The 27748-nt window shown below is 35.7% G+C and overlaps 1 protein-coding gene across 1 annotated transcript; it reads left to right on the top strand.

The window, feature by feature from the left end:
* The first annotated feature begins 986 nt into the window (after positions 1 to 986).
* On the top strand, positions 987 to 27461 carry LOC141342226 (type II inositol 1,4,5-trisphosphate 5-phosphatase-like). The gene is made up of 17 exons (XM_073846629.1): positions 987 to 1115; positions 5586 to 5756; positions 11527 to 11628; positions 11721 to 11835; positions 12448 to 12564; positions 14027 to 14214; positions 15583 to 15694; positions 15769 to 15878; positions 18205 to 18340; positions 18421 to 18531; positions 18729 to 18894; positions 21589 to 21824; positions 23218 to 23328; positions 23757 to 23841; positions 26385 to 26512; positions 26589 to 26700; positions 27063 to 27461. The coding sequence occupies exons 2-17, from the start codon at positions 5662 to 5664 to the stop codon at positions 27200 to 27202; spliced, it is 2064 nt and encodes a 687-aa protein (XP_073702730.1). The 5' UTR covers positions 987 to 1115; positions 5586 to 5661; the 3' UTR covers positions 27203 to 27461.
* Positions 27462 to 27748: the final 287 nt, after the last annotated feature.

Raw genomic sequence — 27748 nt, 5'->3', positions numbered from 1 at the left:
TTGCTGAATCAATTTAGAACTTGTTCTCAGATTATGAAATGTATTATGATCTATTTCATTTAATAAAAATATATGTATTCAGTTATAGAAATGCTACTGCATATGCATTTTAACCTAAAATCTTGATGTTAAAAAGTGTAATAAATTTTTTTCTTTTTTTGTTTGGACTGATGTCTTTTTTAAGTCCATTCCAAGGTCACAAAGTGGACTTTTTGACTTTTTAAATGAATGCACATCCAAGCGTCTAGTCTGAATGAATCACAAAATGAACAGGTGTGTCTGTTTAGGGATGAAACAAAAATAGCAACAAATGTAGTCTTCTGTATTTTGACATTCATCAGAGTGTAATGGATGATCGATTGCCATTTCAACGGAAGGTTATGACGTTTTGATTAAACATTATGAGGTCAAAATGCACAATTGTTCACAATAGCATCCATAAGATGCATTTTAATCAAACGTTCATCTTTCTGGCAGTGGCTTTTCTTCATTACTGTTGAAACATGTTGCTCAGCTCCAACATAATGCATTGTGCTGCCCACAGGCCAGTATTACCCAGTCAAAGCTGGATAAAACAATTTGTTATTCAGATCTCTGCCAACCAGACTTTATTGTGTTGGTGCAGAAACCATTGTTGCCAAACCTTTCCTTTGAAATTTCCTGCCTTGTATGAAATACTTTTGAGGAAGCTTATGTTTGTTTTGGTCCCTCCCACATTCCTCTTTTCTACACCCTCATTATATCATCAGCCGATGAAGTACGCTGGAGCCCTTTACTACTGATTCATGCTGTCACAGTGGAACTTTGACCTGATTTGCTCGGCTTGTTATCAGGGGAGATAATTTCCCACAAATTGCTGTAACAGTCTCCTTTGAATGCCTTTAATATGATGAGTTTTAGAAAAGAAATGTAGGACTCAGTTCCTGAAAACTCCTCTGAATTTATGAGATGTCTGACTTGCATTTAAGTGCTGTTTATGTAATGCTGTCGACTAATCTGAGTTAAGCTTGGCCTGTGAAATCTGTCTCCACCTTTGCAGAAAGAGCACATGCAGCCAACAACAGCGGACTGAAGAAAGAGGACGAACGGACCAGAGGAGACAGCCTGCATGAAAGGTACGTTTGCCAGTTTATCAAAGTGTTGCAGACACTCAGATAATTTTTACATTGTTTTTATAAAGGCACACTCACTATATGTATGAGACTGTCCTATTGATTTTGATGAAATCGCTGCTGCATGATATCAGAAACCAAACTCAGCTATAAGTCTTCTATTAAATTGTGTCTTATTTAAGGCACTCTATTAATGACAGCAACTTGCAGACCAATTTTCAGTCATTAAAACGAGATCACAACACTGACAGGTCACCTTACATGTATGATGATGTGTCATATTCTGTAAAAGAGAAATCAGTAAAAAAAAAAAAAACTTAATCTATTTTAGCAGTATTTAATTTATTTTTGCCCAGTGTAAAATGATCCCTTTGCTTTTTTTTGGTTTTCAAAGTAAAGTTAATAAAATAAAATAAAAAACTGAGTAAAAAGTGTGAAGTCATATTTTAACCAAAAATATTATTGCCTTACAACAATACTTTAAAGGAGAAGTCCGGTGTGATATTGACCTAAAGTGTGTTGAATAATGATACCGAGTGTGAACTTACCTTTCATAGCTCATCTCGGCTTGTCCCCTGCACTCCAAAATCTGGCATTAGTTAGCCGATGCTAACAACAGGTTGTCGTTGAGGGTGAATCGTGCATCGGACTAGCCATGTAAATAAATCACTGTTTTACACCATTTACGAGGCACAAAGTAGCTCCACACTTCATTGGTAGACTTCCTGATTCATTACACTTTAGGTCAATATCACACCGGACTTCTCCTTTAAAGGAACACTCCCCTTTTTTTGGAAATAGGCTCATTCTCCAACTCTTTTGAAATCCATTCAGCTGTTCTCCTGTTCTGGCGATATCACTTTTAGCATAGCTTAGCATAGATCATTGAATCCTATTAGACCAATAGCATCGCGTTCAAAAATGACCAACGAGTTTCCATATTTGTTGTATTTAAAACTTGACTCTTCTGTAGTTATATCGTGTATTAATACCGGTGGACATGCAAAGCTGCGAGTTTCTAGGCTGATAAGATTAGGAACTACACTTCCATTCCGGCGTAATAGTCAAGGAAGTTTGCTGCTGTAATATGACCGAAGCAGGCGGAGTATTGTCAGAAATGAGTTCCCAGCTAGTTTAGCATTTGCACATGTGCTGCGTGATATTACTGCTCCTGCTTCAGCCTTATTACAGCAGCAAACTTCCTTGACTATTACGCCGGAATGGAAGTGTAGTTCCTAATCTTATCAGCCTAGAAAATTGAAGCTTTGCATTTCCACCGGTCTTAGTACACGATATAACTACAGAAGAGTCAAGTTTTAAATAGGACAAATATCGAAACTCGTTGGTCATTTTTAAACGTGATGCTATTGGTCTAATAGGATTCAATGATCTATGCTAAGCTATGCTAAAAGTGATATCGCCAGAACAGGAGAACGGCTGAATGGATTTCAAAACAGTAAAACCCAACTTATTAACTCGGGGGGAGTTGGAGAATGAGCCTATTTCCAAAAAAAGTGGAGTGTTCCTTTAATATTGTGTTTATTTACATCAAAAATTGGGGATGCACAAATGAAAATTCTTGGCTGAAGCTGAACAAAATAAAACACTGGGCCGAAGGTGTTTTTTCCCCCCATGTATTTTGCCAATTTTTTTTACCATTGCATAAATTAAATAACCTAAATGCTTTTTTCAGTTTTGTCTTGCTTTTCAAAAAAAAAATAACAATAATAGAAAACAACAATTTAATAACAAAGCACAATGTAACTTAAAATTAATAAGTTAGAAAAATATTATTCTTTGGCCATTTTTAAGACCTCCTTCTTGATTCAGGCATGTGTTTTTAATAGTGGTGGGCCGTTATCGGCGTTAACGTGAGACTCTTATCGCGCAATAAAAAATATCGCCTTTAATCTATTCTCAAACTTGGGTTGGGAGCTGGGTCTATACTACGCAAGATATGATGACTTTCACCTTGATATTTTAGCGCAGATGTATACCTAGCCGAATTGCACTGTAGGGGGCGAGAACGAGTCTTCAACCTGTGTGTAATATGCCTGTGAAATTACTACATCAAACGAGACGTGCTAACATGAATGCAGCTATGAAGCCGCCGGGTTTGCTTCAGGGCAGGGGCGTTGCTAGACCCTTATTACTGGGGCACGTGCGTGAGTTATAATTTACTTTGATAATCCTGAAATAAAGACATTAAACTATATGCAACAATTGAATTGACGCTTCTTAAAGCAACGCAGTTTAACCGAAGACTATGCACGCAGATATCGCGCGTCTGTGTATTTAACTGCAACGCGCACGTCGCGCAGCCTTTTACGCAGAAGTACATGCAGTGTAGGAATAGTTGGTTACACAAGTGTGTATAGTTAAAGGTTGTATCAGCGATTTCTAGCCTAAAACATAAAGTGTCAATTTCAGCTGACCTTTCTTCACGATCCGCTCGCTGCTTGCCCCATAAATTGTCTGTGAAAAAACCGCGTCTCTCTGGTCAGCCTAGAGTCTGAGATATGCCAAAAAAAACAATCGGCACTACCAACCTTTCCACAGATAAACAAACAGTGTTCCAACCAATCAGCGTCAGGGGTTTGGTGTTGTGGACTTTCCTACTGGTGCAGGGATGTGAGGGAGGCGGAGCGAAAGTCCACAACACCAAACCCCTGACGCTGATTGGTTGGAACACTGTTTGTTTATCTGTGGAAAGGTTGGTAGTGCCGATTGTTTTTTTGGCATATCTCGGACCCTAGGCTGACCAGAGAGACGCGGTTTTTTCACAGACAATTTATGGGGCAGGCAGCGAGCGGATCGTGATGAAAGGTCAGCTGAAATTGACACTTTATGTTTCAGGCTAGAAATCGCTGATACAACCTTTAATTGTGTTGTAAATGCAATTGTCAAGTAGTTTGTGATGCATTTTGGAAACAGGAGATGAGCCCCTGGTCTAAGGCGACTTACTTTTAGTCATTATTTGGTAAGCACACATATTCTGAATGCCTTCAGCAGAATTCAAATTAGCCATTCTAATCTAGATTAATTTCAAGATTACAGTGAGATTAATCTAGATAAAAAAAATAATCGATGCCCACCACTAGTTTTTAATGTACAAATAAATGCAGCCTTGCTGAGCAAAGGAGAATGTTATAATAAATGTATTAATAAAGCTGTTGTAATGATTGTTACCATTATTTTTGTCTTACTTATGTATTTTATTTACAGAACAACAGTAAACTTACAATGCTAACATTTATGAATGTTGACTTTTATTTTGGCGGAAACCCGCAAGAACACCTCAGTACTACAGATTTATGAATGATTCTCATTACGCTGTTTCAGCACAGATTTTTTTTTCCTGCTTTGGACTTTGAACCCTGGCTAAGGAGCTCGTTCAGAGCAGTCAGAATAAATGCGTGTATTAGACAACATAACGTTCTGTAGTTTATTTACTAATGCTTTAAGGCCATTTTGCGATTTCATACAGTAACCAGCAACAACCAGCCCTTTCTCTTCTCATGGAAGACATGCGATGCAGTTCTAAACAGTCTCTTGCTGTCGGTGCTTGTAATGACTTTTGCATCTTTCTCAAACAGTTTTAAATGCTTCCACACTGCCCACATGTTTGCTGCATTAGTTCTTGCCTCTATTTGACCGTGTCACATCATTGTTCGGTGTTATTCATTCGGCCTTTTCACTTATTATAATTTCGGTTGCCGAACATTCGGTGCATCCCTAGTTAAAATGTTACTGACAATTATATCTACATAAAATCAGTTTCTGATTCGCACTGACAGACGCACATCTGAAGCACACGCATAGAAAGCTGCCTCTCTCGAGACAGTGTGCAGTCCCAAATTCAGTTCACTTTCACAACTTAATGCACTAGAATAAAAAGTTTGGAGAAAACGTGATGTTTATCAGTGTGTTAGATCTGTGCAGTTGTTCTTAAATTAACAGCAGCCTTATAAACTGTTGCTGTCTGTTTTATAAATTTTAATCAAGCAACAAAAAAGAGTAAATCACGCACTGCTTTTGACTAAGTAACAGTTTAGTATCTGTTACTATGTTAAATAAACCTGGGCTACTGTACCAGAAAACCAATTTGTATGTTTTTTATTTGTTTTGTTCTTATTTTTCATATTACTAATCATAATAATCAACTAATTATATTTTGGTCATATTTGCTATTGTTTGTACAAAATAAGTCAATGGACAGTTAAATAAATTCCAGTTCACTTTACAGTGAAATGTAGCAGATTTGACATTTGACTAAAGTAGAAAGAATTTCCATTTAATTCTATTTAAAGACCTATTTAAACTACCTTGCACAGTCAAAAAGGGAAAAGTAGCACAAAACACTAAATTAGAATCAAATCTGTACTAAGATGTCTTTTAAAGAAGACTCTTCTGCTCTCTGAATAAAAGTATTAATGTTTATGATCAAAAACCACTTTGTTGATTTTGTTTCAGTCAGGAGAAAGTGAAGGGTGAGGTGAGAGATGACCTGATCCGAAACTCTCAGCACATCCTGTCGAATAAATCCCAGATGCTCGGCATGCCCCAGTTCGGCCTGCGGGATAACCTCATCAAATGTGAGCTCCTCAAGAACGAGGAAGCCTACACCTACATCAAGAACTACAGGTGTGGTCCGGTGTTAATTGTCATGCTTGATGTTAACATTTACCTGTTGTGTCATACACTAATTTTAAAGGGCACCTATTAGGGCTGTGCAATTAATCGAAAATCGGTTTTGATTTCGATTTCAGCTTCAAACGATCATGAAAATGCAGTAATTGAGATAAAACGATTATTGCGCCCCATTCCGAACCCTTACCAGTGGTGCTCTTTCGCTCCTCCATAAATCCTAATTTCACATGCAAAATCATGTAACGTGACTTTCGTAAAACGGGACGTGCTTGATTTATTCATGTTTCTTTTTATGTTGTGTTTTTTAGCTCAAGGTGCGCCTAAACAGTCAAATACACGCAAAAATATTTCATTTAAATGAGGTGCTTGGTGATTATTAATGTAAACCCTTGTCAGTTATGTCTTAAATGATCATAAACGGTTCAGAATGAAATTACGCGTGTAACAGTATGTTGGGTCCGTGTGGCAGAAACAAATATTCCTTCTGCCGTCTCTGTGCTTAATATTAATAAAGCTTAAAAATACCAGAAAAGTCACTCACTGCTCTTAAATAAAGGGCAGCTGTAGTTTTAACAAGAAACAAAGCATGTTTACAGTTTTTCTTTATTTGTATCTTTTTTTCTGCTGTATTTCTATCTTGCTAAATAATTGTGATTACAATATTGACTAAAATAATTGTGATTATGATTTTTGCCAAAATCGAGCAGCCCTAGCACCTATTATGCAAAATCCACTTTTACATGGTGTTTAGACATAAATATTTGTTGGCAAAACCACCCTTCAATGATGAAAATCCACCCACTACTTATTTTTTAGTCTCAATTAAACCAAATCAGTCTCACTAGGCATGCTATTTTGAGTCTCTAAGCAATGTGACGTCATTTTGTTTAGGCCTTGCCCTCAGCCACTGACTGACAGTCCTGCTTTGCCATAGTTTCTGCCCTCAGTGAGTTGCCTCAAGTCGCTGAAATTAGTTGTAAGCAATCCCGGTGTTCTGTGTTTGGATGTAAGACTGTACATAATTTATTTTCCTCAAAATCCAACTAAATACGTTTATGTCTGTGCGGATCATTTCACTCCAGACTGCTTTGTGAATGCCATGTCGTTATAGTGCTTAGCTACAATTTTAACCATGTTTTTTGTGCAAGCACAAGCTTTGGCTTCTTGTATGTACAGCTGAACACCAGTTCTCTCTCTCTCCGTCATGTTGCTTCTACTGACTGTTTATTGCTGTGGGTATGCAAAGCAAAGATGTATATGCTATGTCCTCTTCTGAAGACAGAGCAGTATTATGCAGCTCATTTGTGTGTAAAGTGATACACACCAAAACAGCTCTTTTTTTATATATGCCTCCCAAAATGACATTTTCCAGATCAAAACCAATATTACATCTTGTAAAAAGTGGTGTAATAGGTGCCCTTTAACATCTGCATTTGCTGCGGAGCCCCTCATGGGCCCATGTGACCTGCATTTTACAGTAGTTGCAGATCGAAATTGTAGAAAAATCAGTTATATTATAAAATATTACAGTATAAAATAACTGTTTTCTATTGTAATATGTAATATGCTAAATGTAATTTATTCCTGTGATCAGTTGGGCCAGTGGTTCAGATTTTTACTTGCCCTGCCAAACTTTTTACTGGACCAACCAAAAAAAAAAAATTTTATAATTATTTCTTAGCCACATTTTAAATAATGTGTCAAAAGCCAAATATAGCTGTATATTCCCTTAAATACAATTGACAATAAAAAATTAGAATTGTGATGTAACTAAATTTATGCACAACAGTATGTCCAGGTTGATGGTCCCAGATCAGCAGTTAACTATACATAAATGGAGGACTCCTATTAAAGGAATGTTGTTGCAAAGAAAAAAATTAAACAATATTAGTGTTATTAAGCATAATTTATGTTAAAAGTTTTGTTTTTACGGTGGTCGTCCATGAATTTTTTTTTACCTTTATTTTTACCTTTTCATATATTTAATTAGGCTCAGAGGTGCCATGAGTGCAATCAAATTCATAAATTCATGTTATAAATTTTTGAATACAGAGATCTGCCAGCAGGTGGCGGCAAGAGACTGATTTAATTACTGAATCATATTATTCATTTGATTCGTTCGAACGGATGGTTCATTCGTAAACAGTGGCGGCTCCTGACAAAATATCTCTGGGGGGGCAACTGTTCCGATGATGGTAAAGATAACCGCTTTAATCGGTAAAATTATGACAAAATTCAGATAGCCAACTTTACAGCATTACATTACATTGTTTGATTTGGTTTCCCTGTTCCTAGATGGCAACATCAGGCATGAATTGTACAAACTGTACTGTATTTTGAATAGCTATATTAAATTTATCGCAATGGTCTCAAATACACTGAAACACTTCCACCATGGCCATCAAGTGACACATTGTCATCAACTAGTTTGCCCTCTAAGAGTAAAAAAAAAAAAAACAATACTGCTTTACAATTAAAGACTTTTTATTTCTCATTTTAAAACTGTAATTAATCAAATCTTTTCAGAACATATTCAGTATAAATTTGGCTGCCAATATGCAATCAATACAACTATTTAAAATTCAACATTTGAAGAATACAACTTATAACATACAAGGCCGTAAACAGGGTTTGAAAATTAGTGATGTCCGAAGTAAGGTGTTAAGAATTGTGCTTTAATAACACACCCACAAATGCACTACATATAGCCTAAACTTCAAAACAGACAGACATGTAGATGATTGTGAAAGATTTTTTATTCAGTATAATGTTTTACATGGAAAGTTTTTCTTTTAGCTGAGGGAGTTTTTATTTTATAACAAGTTATAAAAATAACGTTAAAATAATGACACTGGCATAAAACTAACGTTCAACTTTCCACTTTATAAAAGTCCCAAAGTGTCACACTAAATTGGACAAACGAGTAAAAAAACACGTATAATAAATAGGTGGATCTGGCAACAAACGGAGGCTGCAGCACCCGCGCTCTCACTCATCGCGTTCTCAAGCCCCGTTCACTGCGCTAGCTTCTCGCAGCAACATGAATTGCAAACACTTATGTGATATGAGGTGGTTTAAACGGCTAAATAATCATTCAAAGAGCTTGACATTTTATTTTTGAATATAAAAAATGACCGAGGTCCTCATAGCTGGCTACGACCGTGATAACATAAACAGTGCACCATTTAATAACACACATCACTTGTATTGAAATTTTGATCGCCTCTCTTTTAGGCAGGCAAAGTGATCAATAACCCTCTCATTAAAATCAGGCATGTTCCTCACAAGTTCCCTCTCCATTGAAAGCATGGCCAATGCATTCAGACGTCTCGCTACGCGTGCGTGCTGTAGGGCCTACATCTTCGAGCACGCATCAGTGCGTATTACGAAATCACGTTGGGGCGAGCCCTCCCGGTGCCCATTGAAATGCATTGTTGGGTTCAAAATGTGGAAAAAAAAATCTCACAATATAACTCTATGAGACCGGCTGGGGCGATTTTCAATCTGACTGAGATCGCCCCAAGGGGGCGGGGTTTTAGGTTGGAAAGTGACATTCAGGCTGTTGATTGTACAGTAATATGCAGACTAGGACCAGCAAAATAAGACTCTTTTTCACCTCTCTTTTTTCGTGTGGCTCAAGGAGGGCGATGCACTATCGCCCACCATGGGCCAGCCGCCCCTGTTCGTAAATAAAGCAAGTGACTCTTAATGAATGGGAAATTGAATCATTTCACTAGATTCGTTTAAAAACGCACGTTTATTCATAAACGAAACACCGCTGTGTTTGAATGGAGATGCGCAGCGGCTTCAGTTGTGACTTGTTTCAGATTACTTTTGACAACGAAACTAAGCAAAATCAGGTAGTGTTATAGTCAGACAACGTAAGTCACTTAATAATAACTAATTGTTTATTTAACTGTTGTATTAAATCAGTACCTCATTTACAAACTCCCACAAAAATTATTAAAAGTTGTCACTCATCTTAGTTTGCGATATCACAAAGCTCTATTATAATCAACGGCGCTCTCTATAACTTACTGCACAATCAGTCTCTTATTTACACTCTCTCTACATTTTGTTTATGAATGGATTCGTGAGAAATGTCTCACGCAAAAACGTGTAGAAACCTTTGAAGCTCCCCTGAGCGCAAACACAAATATGCTGATGGGGTCAGTCGCACATGGTGCTCCTAAATATTTTTTTACATTCTAAATACAGTCGCACGTAGTACTCAGATAAACTCAATCGCAAAAGCTGCTGTGAGTTTCACTTTTACCGTTTCATTTGAGAAAGCATCATATCATACTACGGTATACACACAGAAACTTCACGGCAACCTGTCAAAATAAAAGTACGGTTTAACATGAAACAGAATAATATTAGTTTTGTATTACTTTTGTACAGTATAATGTAGGTGTTTATATATTCCTATTTAAATAATTTACATAAAACAATATATGATAAAAAAAAAAAATATTACAAGAAGATTAACCACTTAATTATTATTTTAACTTTTTAAACTGAATATAATTTTTCTTCCATGTATTGATTTTAACAGTAAATTTCTGTTTGTTTGCCAAAAATTAAAAGGGTTTATTTTTCATTTGATTAAAAATAAATAAATGTTTATGCTTTTTGATTATCAGAAAAATTAAAACACATAAGAATTTCTAAAAAAAAAAAAAAAAAAAGCCAAACATTGTAGAGCCCTCAAAATGTTAAAATAGAGAGTTTTGGACTTATTTTTCCACTGAAATGAATGTTTTCGTTATTACACAAAGTAGGCTAAAGTACCGGGAAAAAAAATTAAAATTTCTAATTTATTTTATGTTGCCTGTTTTAAAGACAGTTTTACTACAGTTTTGTTTATTAAACTTAATACTATGTTATTTCATGGTGAAATGTTTTATGCACTTCTTGTGCACTGAATACATATGTATGTAGCTTGTTTGAAAAAGCAAAAAAAAAAAAATCGCAAATAAAATCACAATATTCGTTCAAAAAATCGCAATATGATTATTTTGTCCATATTGCACAGCCCTAGTTGTTACCAGGTTACGGAAAAAAACAGTGCTTACAACATCCAATCAGATAATAGGAACCGAAAAGCAATATGGTGTTCACGACATCATAGATAAGGTAGCATTTAAAGGCTTAAAAACACAAGCTGTTTCTCGATTGTAAGACTGTATTTGCACGAATTTGACAAACAGTCGCAGACAAATTAAACTTTAGTGACAAGGGGCCAGTAACGATCCTGTCTACTGTCCCGAGCGTCTCGCACGCTGGCCCCGGGCCATCGGGCAGTCCTTATTGTCGAGCCCTGTAAGGTATTATTTATTAAGAAAAAAAATCTTACTGACCTTAATTTCTAAATCTTGTAATTTCATAATAATCACCATTGAGTGGACATTTGCAGTACTGTTTCAGTGGTGCCCCCTTTTGGATGGAAACCTGTCATACAGCTGCAAATACATGAGCAGTATTAATACAAACAGAGGTGTTGTTCCCATTTGCAATCATAAATTTAGCAATTCCAAAACAAAACTGCACTGAAGTCTTAGACATAGTTAAACAGACTCCTGTGTTGGAATGGCTTTCTATCCCTGTTTTATTTTGATCTTTGCAGAAGTTCTCTCCGGCTGATAGTGAGGTTTCAGTATGTGAGGTGTTTCTTAATTTACACCAGCAGCTTCTCTCTTTGCCTTGTGCTGTGAGATCATGTGAATCACTCACTCGCTCTGTTCTTATTCCATGCCAACAGCTTTTTCTTGGGCACCTACAATGTGAATGGCCAGAGTCCAAAGGAAAGTCTCAGTCCATGGCTATCATCCACCACCACTCCTCCAGACTTTTACCTTATTGGGTAAGACACATTTTTATATTTATATGAACTGAAACAGCAATGAAGATGGTCAGAGATAAGTGATTCTGATTCCATGTTGTTTTCATCTGTAGTTTCCAGGAGCTGGATCTCAGCAAGGAGGCGTTTCTCTTCAATGACACTCCTAAAGAACCCGAGTGGATGTTAGCCGTCTACAAAGGCCTCCATCCAGATGCCAAGTATGCTTTAGTAAGGACTTCCTCTGCCCTCTCACCCACGACCTAGTGCGCACTAATGTCCCTAATCCAGATCTTTAATATAAAAAAGTTCAATTATTAGAATATGCCGCTGATATGGATGGATCATAATTACTTAGAAACTACTTAATGTACTTGTCAAGCTGTCAGTAAATTGACATTTAAGGCAATAATAAAAATACTAATAGAGATCCAAATACAAGTTTTCTGAAATTTTAGGTTTAAATATGCAAATGAAGCATTGTCTAATTAAATCAGCATTATTTTTACATACATTTCCAGAACAGAAATCTGAAATCAGGCATATGATTTATGAATACCCCTCCGTAAAAACCTTCAGAATATAAATATGAATAAAGTGTGATATGTAAGTGCTGCTGAAGTGGAGATTACTTGACATTACTTAAGACCAGTGCATTAAAAATGTTTTCATTGTCTTGCTTTATAGAACATACAATATTATTATTAATTCACCTAAAAATGAAAACACATTTTACACAATTTACTAACCCCCATGTTTGTTGTCAAGAAATAGTTTTGTTATGGCTGTGTCATTTTTGTAATTTCGTTTCATAAAGCCTTTCTGGTCATTTTTGTTTTGCAGGTGAAGCTGATTCGGTTGGTGGGCATCATGCTGTTGTTCTATGTGAAGGCGGAGCATGCGGCACGCATCTCTGAGGTGGAGGCTGAGATTGTCGGCACAGGCGTCATGGGAAGGATGGTGAGTGGTGTGTGATTATACGAAAACAATTACACAGTTATTTAGGACTCTACAGTGCAACTGACCCAATTAAAACGAATGAATAGTTGTATACAGAGTGCAATTTTAACAATTGCAAAGTGGTCAAATGTTCATGGTACTTACAGTTGAAGTCAAAAGTTTACATACAAGGATAAGACGAATCATACAAAATGCTATTTATGCTATGTTATTTTTTTATTTAGCACTGCCTTGAATACGATATTTCATGTAAAAGTTGTTTACATGTAGTTCACAAGAGAAAATAAAAAAAGATTGAAAGTGTATATACACTTGATTCTTAGTACCTTGTTGTTACCTTTTTTTTTGTTTAGTGATAGTTGCTCCTGAGTCTTTTGTTTGTCCTGAACAGTTAAACTGCCTGCTGTTCTTCAGAAAAATCCTTCAGGTCCCAAAAATTCTTTGGTTTTCCAGCATTTTTGTGTATTTGAATCCTTTTCAACTATAACTTTTAAGGTCCATCTTTTCACACTGAAGGACTCATATTCAACTATTACAGTAGGTTTAAATGCTCACTGATGCACCAGAAAGAAACACAATGCATCAAGAGCCAGGCTATTAACACTTTTTGAATGTGAAGATCAGAATAATTTTCACTTATTTTGTCTTCTGTGAAACATGTAGCAATCTTCTGTTGCTTCTAAAAGTCAGTACTAAAGTAAATTTATATTTAGGCAAAATAAGAAAATTGTACACATTTTCATTCTGTTCAAAAGTTTACACCCCCCCCCCCCCCCCCCCCGGCTCTTAATGCATCATTTTTCCTTCTGAAGCATCAGTGAGTGTTTGAACCTTCTATAATAGTTCATATGAGTCCCTCAGTGTGAAAAGATGGATCTTAAAATCATGCAGTCATTGTTGGAAAGGGTTCAAAGACACAAAAATGCTGAAACACCAAAGAATTTGTGGGACATAAAAGATTTTTCTGAAGAACAGAAAAACAGCAGACAGTTTAACTGTTCAGGACAAACAAGGGACTCATGAACAACTATCATTAAACAAAAACACAGCTGTGGATCATTCAGGTAACAACAGAGTATTAAGAATCAAGTGTATGCAAACTTTTGAACGGGATCATTTTTATAAATTCAATTATTATTTTCTGTTGTGGTTTCTCTTGTGCATTTTGTATAATCCCTCTTATTTTTTCAAAATAATTAACATTTTGCAGATTTTGCAAGGTGTATGTAAACTTTTGGATTCAACTGTATTTGTGTAAGAACACTAAAAACCTCACCTAAAATAAAGTGTAACCTTGATAAGCTCAGTTGTCTCATGCTTACGTTTGGCATATTGTGATAATATTAATATTATCATCTCTAAAAAATTGACCATTCTCTGCTTTTTTTATTTAGGAGCACAAGTGCTCTAAAAAACAGAGCCCTGTGTTTGGTGCATTCAAATAACCTTCCTTCTTATTTAGGGTAATAAAGGTGCAGTAGCAATCCGCTTCCAGTTTCACAACTCGGACGTCTGTGTGGTGAACTCCCACCTCGCCGCACACACAGAAGAATTTGAAAGACGCAATCAGGACTTTAAGGACATTTGCCGGAGGATTCAGTTCAGACAGGATGACCCCACACTACCCCCCCTCACCATCATGAAACACAAGTATGAGCTAAACACAACAGCCTGACAATTTAAAGGGGTCATCGGATGCCCATTTCAAGTTCATATGATTCTTTTGGGTCTTAATGAAAAGTCTACAATATACTTTGGTTAAAAATTCTCAATAGTAGTGTAAAAAAACAGCCTTGTACCTTGTCAAAATCAGCTCTGCAAAATATCAGGTCATTTTATTGCATGGGCCCTTTAAATGCAAATGAGCTCTGCTCACCCCGCCCCTCTCTGCTGTGGGATTACGAGCTGTAATGTTTACTTTAGTAGCCGCGTTTAGCTGCATTTAGCCGTGTTAATCGGCAAAACTTGCCAACAAGCACGTTATTAAGAAAGGCCATTTGCAAAGATGCATAAAAAACCCTTATACTCACGTCTGCTGTGGGTGAAGCTGCATCACAAATGTGACCCAAGACCACAAAACCAGTCTTAAGTCGCTGGGGTATATTTGTAGCAATAGCCAAAAATACATTGTATGGGTCAAAATTATTGATTTTTCTTTTATGCCAAAAATCATTAGGGAATTCAGTAAAGATCATGTTCCAAAAAGATTTTTTGTAAAATACCTACTATAAATATATCAAAATGTCATTTTTGATTAGTAATATGCATTGTTAAGAACTTAATTTGGACAACTTTAAAGGTGATTTTCTCAGTATTTTGATTTTTTTGCACCCTCAGATTCCAGATTTTCAAATAGACGTATCTCGGCCAAATATTGCCCTATCCTAACAAACCATACATCAATAGAAAGCTTATTTATTGAACTTTCATATGATGTATACATCTCAGTTTTGTAAAATTTAACCTTATGACTGGTTTTGTGGTCCAGGGTCACAAATGATTCACACAAACATAGAAACATGTAAAAACATAGAAACATACGTAACCTTTTAAAAACAAAAGTAATGTTGTCCTCTGCGTCTTCAGCAGCTCAGATGTCGGGAGTAAATGACGACTGCTATGTTCATTATTACATCCAACAACAGAACACCTTAAGAGTCTTCACCGCTCAGTTAGAGTCTTCCTCTGCACTTGAGTCACACAATGGCAATCGTATTCTGTTTCAGCTCGGTGAGGGCGGGTGTAAAGTAATATGCTCAACTGTGTTTCATCATAACGACAAGAAGCTGAGAATGACCTGATTTTAAAAATGTGATATTACTTTTAAAGATTAAAAAATACCACTGGGTGGATTTGTATCATTGTAGGGTGGTTGTGTACACAAACTACCAACACACATTAATGTTCAAACAACTTGGAAAAGTTAGTTTTGCAACCGGTGACCCTTTTAACTAGTGGCAAAAGTCTAATTCTCACTGTTTGAATTTTTTATCATTATGGTTCTGTCTTTAATGTCAGTGTTGTGTTATGGCTGGGAGATCTAAACTACCGAATAAGTGACCTTGAAGTTGGTGATGTGAAGGACTTGATAACTAAAAAGGATTTTGAGACCTTGTATAATTACGACCAGGTAAGACAGAGCACAGCTGGATAATGTTGAGTTAGATGGCAGTATAAATGACTGTGGATGTGTGTGTGTTTCAGCTGAAACGCCAGATGGATGAGGAGGTTGTGTTTGTGGGCTTCACAGAGGGAGAGATTGATTTCCAACCAACTTACAAATACGACACTGGCTCAGATCAATGGGATACAAGGTCAGAAAACACTATCTCACACTATTTTCTCTGCTACTTTTTCTATAAAAGAGATTATCAGCAACATAGTTTGTGCCCAGTTGGTTTATTGCCAGTCTGTTGAGTTTGATATAATATGCAGACATACTGCAGTGTTCACAAACAACATCTTCCTCAATAGTCATTCCAAAAAGATGATAGGAAACTGTTACTGTGTATGAGTATTAAAATTGGGCACATGATAAATTTTTGTACTATGGATAAAAACCTCAAATCATGGTGAAGCAAAGTGGCAATCCAATAAGCCACGTTAAGATTTTATAATGTTTTTCTGCGGGGGAGAAAACATGTGAAACTTTGTGCGTTCCGTTTATATTCTGGGCTCATCTGCTTTTCATGTGCGTAATACATTTTATTAATAAACTCCAAAATACCAAAATAGGTATTACTGTGTTCACCCATTTGCTTACCTTAAGTGTTTTCAATAATGGTTTTCTATGGGGGAGAAAAAGCTTGTCTGTGCATTAGTGCATTGCATTCATGGCTATCTGCTTTGTCATTAAAGGAACACTCCACCTTTTTTGGAAATAGCCTCATTCTCCAACTACCCCAGAGTTAATAAGTTGATTTTTACCGTTTTGAAATCCATCCAGCCGTTCTCCTGTTCTGTCGATATCACTTTTAGCATAGCTTAGCATAGATCATTGAATCCTATTAGACCAATAGCATCACATTCAAAAATGACCAACGAGTTTCCATATTTGTTGTATTTAAAACTTGACTCTTCTGTAGTTATATCGTGTACTAAGACCGGTGGAAATGCAAAGCTGCAAGTTTCTAGGCTGATAAGATTAGGAACTACACTCCCATTCCGGCGTAATAGTCAAGGAAGTTCGCTGCCGTAATATGGCCGAAGCAGGCGGAGTATTATCAGAAATGAGTTCCCAGCTAGTTTAGCATTTGCACATGTGCTGCGTGATATTACTGCTCCTGCTTCAGCCTTATTACAGCAGCAAACTTCCTTGACTATTACGCCGGAATGGAAGTGTAGTTCCTAATCTTATCAGCCTAGAAAATTGAAGCTTTGCATTTCCACCGGTCTTAGTACACGATATAACTACAGAAGAGTCAAGTTTTAAATAGGACAAATATGGAAACTCGTTGGTCATTTTTGAACGCAATGCTATTGGTCTAATAGGATTCAATGATCTATGCTAAGCTATGCTAAAAGTGATATCGCCAGAACAGGAGAACGGCTGAATGGATTTCAAAACAGTAAAACCCAACTTATTAACTCGGGGGGAGTTGGAGAATGAGCCTATTTCCAAAAAAAGTGGAGTGTTCCTTTAATAAGGTTATTGATATTAAAATTGTTAATATAACAGTATTAATTAATACGGAATTGGGCCTCTAATATCAATGTTTTAGTATATTAAGCCACATAAGTTTTTAAAAATGTCCCAAAACCGTGCCTTGAACTATAAGAACTGACTATTTCTTATACTTGAATCTAGTGATGCTCCGATCCGAATCGGCCGATCATGCTTGCGCGTTTTGTCAGTAAAGCCGGTTTTGTAATCAGCGGTAAATGCCATCAGGTGCGTGATTTCACGTTGAGCCGTATATACTACACACAGCCGTTGTTTACCGACGAGCTGCGCATATCCATGTTCATTATCAGTGTGAATGTGCGCAGCTCGTCAGTGAACAACGGCTGTGTGTAGTATATACGGCTCAACGTGAAATCACGCACCTGATGGTATTTACCGCTGATTACAGAACCGTCTTTACTGACAAAACGCGCAAATGATCGGCCGATTCGGATCGGAGCATCACTACTTGAATCCAAGTCCAAAATAAAACTCTATGAACCACTTCATTGTGAACGTACAGAGCTATATGAACCTCTAACTTAAAAGCTGTGAAGCAAACAGGAAGTCTGAACTCAAGTGGTTTTTGCGAGAGAGCACAGTTTCTGGAAGGAGTGCAAAGTTTCTCAAAGGAACACCAAAGATTTGAAAAATATTTTTTCCGAAAAAAAAAAAAAAACAGTGGGAATGTGGCTTATGAAAACTCTGTTTTATGCAGATGTCATCTGATGAAAGGTCCTGTATTTTTGCATATTGCATTATATACCACATACAAACTAAATAGAGAAATGTCTTTTTCCCCACAGTATTTTTCAGCCCTAAAGTGGACTGAAGAAAATAAAAAATATAAATAAATAAAACATGAAATTTAATTTTGTACAAGTAGGAAATGGCAAGTGTTTGCAACATGGTATTATCTCTGATCTGTTCACTGTATCTAAACAGTTTTGTTTTTGTGTGTGTTTGTGTTTTTGCAGTGAGAAGTGCCGAGTTCCAGCATGGTGTGACCGCATCCTGTGGAGGGGAAAGAACATTAAACAGCTTCATTACCAGAGTCACATGACCCTGAAAACCAGTGACCACAAACCCGTCAGCTCTCTGCTAGAGATAGGGGTGAGAACACCAGCCGTGGTCAGACACCATTCAGCCAGTCCTTGTTCTCTGTCCTCTTACTGACATCTTATTCTGCACAGATCAAGGTTGTGAACGAGGAGTCCTACAAACGAACCTTCGAAGACATTGTGAGACACATTGACAGACTGGAGAATGATTGTATTCCTTCAGTGTCTTTGTCTCAAAGAGAGGTTAGCAGACTTCCATCGTTCATTCATTGATTTTGATATATTTTACGTTTACACTGATATATAAAAGTTTGGGTACAGTAAGATTTTTTTTTTTTTTGAAAGGTCATCGCTTCATTCAAAAACATTAACAAATCGTATATAATGCTCATTTAAATGGAAAATGATTGCTTCACATTTTCTTTGGTTTCTTTCTGTAGTTCCACTTTCAAGATGTAAAGTTCATGCAGCATCAGGCAAAGACTGTGACTGTTTATAATGATGGACAGGTACCGTGTCAGTTTGAGTTCATTCCTAAGCTGGACGAGCCCTCCTACTGCAAGCCCTGGTTAACAGCAAACCCAGCTAAAGGCTTCTTGGCTCAGGGTGAGAGGAATGCACGACTACACTTCTATTCGCCACAGTGTTGCTGTTTTTTTTTGATGTAGATGAAATCTAGTTAACAGTTATAAAACAGACAGCTGAAAGTTTTTATTGAGAATCACTATCTGTTACATGCCCTCTTGTTGAAGCTGTCACTATTTGTTAATATGTCATCAGTTGTGTCACGTAACTGGGTGTCCTAACAATGTGTGACACAACAAGTTGCAATAACAACTGTCTTTTTTCAGTCCTCACTGACAGCAAAATGCTGCTTGAATCACACCACAGCCATTCAGAACATACTTGACATACTTTTAGCCATTCTTCGTCATCAATACAAAAATACAAACAAACTCCAATGTCAACATTCACAATTAAAACTTAAATTATGACTATTTAAAAAATCCAAGGGCAATTTCTTATAACCATGTTAGATGCATGCATCATCTTTTTACTGCCTTTTAGTGCCATGTTAAAAAATTTTCAAATCTAAAATTACAAGATTAAAGTCAAAATTTAGAGAATAAAGTAAAACTATTTAAATAATAAAATCTAAATGTTTTGAGTCGAAATTACCAGATTAAAGAAATAAAATGTTTCCAGTTTCCAGTCGGAATGTTTCGAGAATTAAGCCAAAATGTTTCGAGAATGAAGTCGAAATGTTTCGAGAAGGAAATTGAAATGTTTCAACAATAAAGGTTGAAATGTTTCAGGATAAAGTCGAAACATTTCGAGAATTAAGTGGGAATGTTTCGAGAATGAAGTCGAAACGTTTCGAGAATGAAGGTCGAAACGTTTCGAGAATGAAGGTCGAAACGTTTTGGGAATTAAGTCGAAAAAAGTCAAATTGTTTCGAGAATTAGATCTAAATGTTTCGAGAAAAAAGTCAAATTGTTTCAAGAATTAGATCTAAATGTTTCAAGAATTAAGCCGAAATGTTTTGAGAATGAGATTGGAATTTTTCGAGAATTAGATCTAAATGTTTCAAGAATTAGATCTAAATGTTTCAAGAATTAAGCCGAAATGTTTTGAGAATGAGATTGGAATTTTTCAAGAATTAGATCTAAATGTTTCAAAAATAAAGTCGAAATGTTTCGAGATGAAGGTTGAAATGTTTCGAGAATTAGGCCACTGCAATTGTTTTAAATATATGTGGGATTATTAGCAGAAATCATATCATGTGTTATACTCACTGGAACAGTATGCTTGGAAACAATCTTCGATTAATTTGTAGTGTGTCAGCCATCCAATAATAGCAATAAGCTTTGTGCTTTTTTGTAAAAACAAAATCTCAGATTTCTAAATCTGTCAGTTTCTTAGCAAAATACAAACAAAGCAATGTGTTTTTCACGCTCTTTAATGGTGGGACAGATCGCTGTTTTCATGTGAATCAATCGTCTTTTCAATTACAATGAGATATTCATTTCAATAAATTACACTGTTTTCACCACCTGCTGCACAAAAACGTTAATAGCATCCAAACTTTCATTCCTCACATGTATGTAATTAAAAACAACAATAAAGCATTCTAAAGGTTGAAGTGGACTCTAATTCGTTAACATAAGTTATATTGTCGTCTTTTCTAAAGTATTTAAGTGACTATTCACAAGTGTTTTATTCACAGCATAATGCGGTAAATGATCGGAAATAATATTTAATGTCTTCCATTCGTTATTTGTTGCGTGCCAGCCACCCAGTAATTGCAATAATGTTGTGCTAATTTATTGAAATAAATGTTTTACTGTAATCGGAAAGATGCCTGATTCACATGCCGCTTGAACTGAGGCGAATACAGCAATCAGTCATGCACATTAAAGAGCACCAAAAACACATTGTTAATAAACATTGTTTGTATTTCTCTATAAAACTGACAGATTTAAAAAACTGAGACTTTTTAATAGATATTTTGCAGTGCTCCAAATCCAGGCCATTTGCATGCGCAATAGAGTAGAATATACTCTCAAAATATTATAACATTAATCTCGTAATTGCTATGTATTACTTCTTGTCATTTCGACTTTATTCTCAAAAAAAAAAATATTTTTCTTGAAATAAGAATAAGAATTTTTCGTAATCTACTTTTTTTTTTTTTACATAGAACTAAAATTGAAATCAATACTGACAAAATCCATCTTTGCATCCATCTTTTGCAGGTCATCTTTAGACGTATTTTCTCAGCCTATTTAATGCAGCTCAGAGGTGGCATGAAGGCATTTACACTATATTTTCTATAACTGCCTAAATAATACAACAGGATTGACATTCATTTAGCCAGTTTGTTCAAACAACTGATTCATTCAGGAACGAAGCAAGTGATTTGTCTTGATGAATAGATTATTGAATTTAATCAATTAAACAGTTAAAACAAAACACCACTCTGCGGACATGCATTGATTCTAATGTAGCATTTTTTGGAACTGTTTTCATCTGTGAAATAGTGCAAAAACAGGACAAAATTGTGTTTTAAACACACTTAATATTTATTGTTCATTGAACTGTTGTAAAATATCAGTAGCACATTTACAAGTGTGCTGATATTCGGCATGCATTGTTAAACCAGTGTTAATTCCAACTCCCCTTTTGAATGTTTTTTTTTTTTTTTTTTTTTTCATAACAGTGATCAGTTGTTATTGGTACAGGTCAGTGATCTCAGACCATGACATTAGCGTGACTGATGTCATTGTGGTTTTTGCATAGGTGCCAGTGTGGACATCGACCTGGAGGTGTTTGTGAACCGCAATACAGCCACAGAGCTGAACTCAGGCCAGCAGCAGCTGGAAGACATCCTGGTTCTGCATCTGGAGAGGGGCAAAGATTACTTCATCTCCATAACAGGCAACTACCTGCCCAGCTGCTTCGGCTCGTCTCTCAGTACCTTGTGCCTGCTGAGAGAACCCATCCAGGACATGCCCCTGGAGACCATAAGAGAGCTGGTGAGATCCTGCCATTAGAAACGTTGTGATTTTTACAAGACAGTTATATTTTTGAACCATGCATACAGCTGTATAGCTGTAGCCCTGCCTAAATAGACGGCTTCTTTCTGAGGTAGCATCCTAATGAGTCCACATGAAGCGCATCCGACTTATTTTATGATGGATTTCACTATGAGATCTACTCTTTTAACTTTTTAAAAGATTTAGCCCATTGAATTAAAGGCTTTTTACTTCACGAGTGCCTTGGAGTACTTCATCTTCTTTGATTTCAATATGTTTTGAGACCAGCATGTTGCTACTTCATTAAGCAAATATGTGACCATGGACCACAAAACCAGTCTTAAGTCGCTGGGGTATATTTGTAGCAATAGCCAAAAATACATTGTATGGGTCAAAATGATCGATTTTTCTTTTATGCCACAAATCATTAGGTTATTAAGTAAAGATCATATTCCATAAAGATATTTTTCAAATTTCTACTGTAAATATATCAAAACGTAATTTTTGATTAGTAATATGCTTTGCTTAGAACTTTATTTGGACAACTTTAAAGGCAATTTTCTCAGTATTTAGATTTTTTGTTTTTTTTTGCACCCTCAGATTCCACATTTTCAAATAGTTGTATCTTGGCCAAATATTGTCATATCCTAACAAAACATACATCAATGGGAAGCATGTTTATTTAGCTTTCAGATGTTGTATTGAGTGGTTTTGTGGTCCAGGGTCACATTTGACATGAGACCAAAATATTTTACAAATAATTTTATTAGATTTTTATTGATATCAAGATTTTTTTTTTTATGTCATAAGTCTCTTCTGCTCACCAAGGTTGCATTTATTTGATCAAAAATACAGTAAGAATACTAATAATTGTGAAATATTTTTACAATTTAAAATAATTGTTTTCTATTTGAATATATTTTAAAATGTGATTTATTCCTGTGATCAAAGCTGAATTTTCAGCATCATTACTCCAGTCTTCAGTGTCACACAATCCTTCAGAAATCATTCTAATATGCTGATTTTCTGCTCAAGTAAAATTATTTTTTTGAAAACAGTGATGCATTTTTTTTTCCAGAATTCTTTGATAAATAGAAAGTTCAAAAAGATCAGCATTGATTTGAAATGGAAATCTTTACTGTTCCTTTTTGATCAATTTTATTCATCTTTAATGAATAAAAGTAAACCCTAAACTGTTGAACGGTTGAGTACATAAAGCAACATTTCTCACGACTCCAGGTGAATGAATAGGTTTTTCCTGGCAGTTGCTGTCGTGCATTATAGGTTGTGTTCTCAGTAAAGGATACTTGCATTTAATAAATATTCTCTATCATAAAACCTGTAATCATCTGGAAATGATTAACCTGCCTCATACTTTCATTTGTTACATCAGAGTATGAAGTCGAATAGCCAAGTGAGTGACCCAGAGACTGATAAACCTCAAGAAATCCCCAAGGAAATATGGATGATGGTGGACCATCTCTTCCGTTGTGCAAAAAAACAGGTCAGGACATCAGGATTGCCCTTTTCTCACATATTATTGTCTTTTGAGCTTGCTTAAACGTTTCTCTTTCCTGGTCTTAAAACATTTAAACTGTGCTTTTGTAATTTTGCACTGCTAAAAGCAGTTTATCTTTTTGATGGTGGAGCCATTGAACTCGCTCCATAGCAACACCAGCACTAAAGCAGGAATCTGTAGAGGAAATTCATTACCCGTTGCCTTAGAAGTTGTTTCAGTAACCCAAAACAAGAAATTAAAGCTTCCCCAAATCATTCTTTGTTGTTCAGAGATGGCTGACTAAATCTACTACACAACTGCATGCGTGATTCATCAACTGATTGCAAATGAAACTTTGAAGCACAATGCCTGGAGTTCATCCAAGAACTGCGAAAGCAGCCATGATTAAATAGTTGACAATGTCTGTATTACAGGAAGACCTCTTTCAGCAGCCCGGCCTGCGCAGTGAATTTGAGGAGATTCGGGATTGTTTGGACACTGGCAACTTAGACACTCTCCGTATCCTTTCACACGATGACTGTATGATTCATGTCTGTGATGTGAACTCACTCGGTGTGCATCCAGAGTTTGCAACTCCCCCCGAGTTAATAAGTTGAGTTTTACCGTTTTGAAATCCATTCAGCCGTTCTCCTGTTCTGCGATATCACTTTTAACATAGCTTAGCATAGATCATTGAATCCTATTAGACCAGTAGCATCATGTTCAAAAATGACCAACGAGTTTCCATATTTGTCCTACTTAAAACTTGACTGTTCTGTAGTTATATCGTGTACTAAGACCGGCGGAAAATGTAAAGCTGCGATTTTCTAGGCCGATAAGATTAGGAACTACACTCCCATTCCGGCGTAATAGTCAAGGAAGTTAGGACTCTGAAGTAACACACTGAGGTAAAAATTCTGAATGTGTAGTTTATTTAGAACATGATATAGATTCAGTAATATACCACGTGAGCTTTTTGCTAAATATTCTCACGATTGCAAATGTTACATTGATTTTAGTTCAATAAACAGTTAGTTAGTCAAGTAGTTATTAAGTTACTTACATTTTAGACAAACTAATTACTGTTTTGTTCTGTTTCACCTACGAAAATAGTTCCAAACAAATCATTTGATTTGGATCATAATGGGTTCATGAATCATTTCGCGAATTGAATGATTCAAAACAAATGATTGACGATACACAATTTGAAGTCGCAGTCTAAATCAAATAATTTGCGAAACGTAAAGTTCCGATCTAAGTCAAATGATTCACGATCTGCGCTCTGAGTCCTGATCTGAAATGATGGTTCGCTAATCATTATTCAGATCAGGACTTCGGAGCAGATTGCAAATCATGTGATTCAGATCGGGACTTTGGCTCGGCTTCACGTATTATTTGATTGATTTCTGACTTCGGTGTGCGTATGGCAAATCATTTGTTTCCAGGATTTTGGAGCAGTTTCGCATATCTTTTTTTTTTTTTTTTCAGATTTTATTCTTAAAAAAGTAAAAAAAAACATCTAACAATTAAGGCATTACAGTTATAAAAACAAAGCAAAGAAAGAATAAAAGGTATACACAAATACATATTAATAAATCATGGTTTTATTATACTGAAAGTGTAGTATATTTTGTAATACTTTAGTAGTAATACTTTGCATGTGCTTCAATTAATTCTAGCCATTTTGTTTTATTAGTGTATCTTTATTTATCTATTCATCTTTTCTTTTCTTTTTTTGAAAGAGAATATATTGTTTGATAAGTGATATCTCTGATTGAATTCTTGAAAATCAAAAACATAGTGCTTGAAAAATTCTTGAAAGTTCTGTATGAACCCTGTAACTAGAAGCTTCCTTCATTTCTGCATAATTCCAGAAGTTAAAATACTTTCCTTTATTTTGCCACTGCAAAAATAGACCAGGGGAAAGGCTTAGTGAGTGAGGTTTTGAGCAGAAAAAAAAGGATATTTCAAGTGTAGACTAATGGAATAATTCATGGCATATTCTATGAGTTGCCATGTTCTCTTCTTCACATTGCAAGACCAGAATAAAAATAAAAACCAAGAATATCACAATAATTTATAAGACTAGAAGAGTTGCCATCATTTTGTTAATTCAATATTAAATAAAAATAAAGTCATTATCAAAAAATATTCAAAACTAAAATACAAATGCAGTAGTAAACATTAAAATCAGTTTTTGTTATCACCTTAGTTTTACTAATGTATGTTATTTGCATATGATTTTAGGGTGTTTTTATAATTAGTTTGTTTGTTTTTACCATTTTTTTTTTCTGTTATTTCCTCTTTTTTAACATAGATTACATAGATAATGCAAACATTCAGATTGCATTGCATACAAAGTATTGCCAGTAATGAAATAAAGTAAATAATTTGCATGGAAAGTATACACTGGCGAGCAGAAGTTTGGGATAATTAAGATTTTTGAGAGGTCTCTTATGCTCGCCAAGACTGAAATATTTAATACAATTATTTTTAATTACAGGTTTGGGTCTTTTTTGTGTGTGTGCGTGTCTTTTACCTTCACAAAGTTTGCATTTATTTAATCCAAAATACAGTAATATTGTGCAGTTTCAAAATCTAGTGCGCTGAACTGCCTAAATAGACAGAAAGATTTGGTAAAATAATTTTTCATTGCATTTACTAGTCCAATACCATTTAAACGTTTTGGGTCATGTCATTTTTTTGTCTTAATGTTTTTATTGCAAGTTGCATTAACCAACACTAATGTTGTGAAATCTTTTTACAATTTTACATAAGTGCGTGCTGTTTGAATATATTATCAAATGTAATTTATTCCTGTGACCAAAGGGGAATTTTCAGCTTCATCACTCCACTCTTCAGTGTCACATGATCCTTCGGAAATCATTCTAAAATGCTTAAATGCTGCTTAAATATTATTGGTGCTAAATTATTAATAATGCTTTTTAATATGATCAGTGTTTTCAATCAGTGAAGCTTCATTCATAGTGCAACCCCTTTGTAGATCCACGTGTCTCTAGTCTACTTGAATGTTGAGTGCCCTTGACCTGAAGCACTATTAGCCGGCAGTAACCACTCTGTGGCCGAAGCTCTGCTCCTGTTCCTCGATGCCCTTCCTGAACCCGTGATTCCCTTCTCCTTCTACCTGCAGTGCTTAGACTGCTGCTCAGACAGCAGCCAGTGTAGACAGGTGTGTGTCTTCTGCAGTGTAGCATCCATTTGTGTGTATTCGGAAATAAAGCAATCATTTTCCTTTCTGTCCACAGATCATTTCTATGCTACCTCAGTGCCATAAAAACGTTTTTAACTATTTGACGGCCTTTCTTCAAGAGTTGTTGAAGCACTCCGCTCACAATCGGCTGGATGTCAATATTTTAGGTAGATTGACGATGCACTTTCACTACTTGTTTTTGTGTATTTTTGTCTGCAGTTTTCGAGAGCACAGGCCAGTTTCAATGAAAAGCAGAACCTCTACACAAGACGCATTTAGTACTTAATGAAGATGAACAAAATGGCAAAGAATTGAGCATCATCCTACGCTACGGCTTAAATGTTGATTTCATGTTAAAAAGAGATTTAGTTGCATAATTAAGAAGTCTGGTCATGATCTTGGTTAAGAAAATAAAGAAAGCGCAAAGTTATGGCATCTGTTTTGACTTTCCAGGTCAGTTGCGGTCACGGAAAGCTGTTTTCCAGGCTTCCGGGACAATTTGACTGACTCGTTTGTCTTTTGTTTACAGCCCCGATCTTTGCTGGCCTTTTGCTCAGGTCGTCCACAAAGCAAGATCTCACAGAGAAAAAAAAGGTGAAGGAGTTTTTCCAGCATTTCTTGGTCCAGATGCCCTCTGACAGAGACATTCACCATAAATTACCTGAATAATGTACTGCATAATGTTGCCTTTATTATTTCACACGCCTAGTTTTTTCCAGGTATCAGCAGAATTATGTCGATAGACTTTGTAGCTGGCATTTATTCAAAGCATTTTAAACAGGTATTGAAGCTAATTTGTTTTATTACAAGCAAATGGGAGTTTTTATTTGAAAAATAATGGTTATTTAATTAAATATATTTGTATTTTGATGTTTGTAAATAAAAAAAACAGCTGTTCTTTTATATTAAATCTCAACAATTACAACAATCTCAGTGTTTGTCTTTTCCTTTTGTTTATTATAAATAATTGTTCATATTATTTGATGCAAAATTTATTATTTAGATGCATAAGCCATATATATTTGTCTATTTAATTTAATGTTCTTTCCCAAATAATTTTTTTACATCAACCTAAATAAAGTATTAAAATAAAGTCATTATTTTAATATTCTATTTAGGGTGGGATGAGATAAAAAAAAAATGTAGGAGAATATTATACAAAGAGAAATTTATATTTGTTGGTAAAACAGTGTGGAGCTAATGGTTTATTTCTTA

This window comes from Garra rufa, chromosome 9 (genome assembly GCF_049309525.1).
Source record: "Garra rufa chromosome 9, GarRuf1.0, whole genome shotgun sequence".
NCBI classification, from domain to species: Eukaryota; Metazoa; Chordata; class Actinopteri; order Cypriniformes; family Cyprinidae; genus Garra; species Garra rufa.
Note: the sequence above shows the minus strand (reverse complement) of the source record. Positions and strands in the feature narration are given on the sequence as shown.

Excerpts from the sequence above, each read along its gene's own strand:
- LOC141342226 (XM_073846629.1), top strand. The coding sequence starts at position 5,662 with ATGCTCGGCATGCCCCAGTTCGGCCTGCGGGATAACCTCATCAAATGT. Across the intron at positions 5,757-11,526 it reads ACCTACATCAAGAACTACAG|CTTTTTCTTGGGCACCTACA; the intron begins GTGTGGTCCGGT and ends CCATGCCAACAG. Across the intron at positions 18,532-18,728 it reads TGTCTTTGTCTCAAAGAGAG|TTCCACTTTCAAGATGTAAA; the intron begins GTTAGCAGACTT and ends TTCTTTCTGTAG.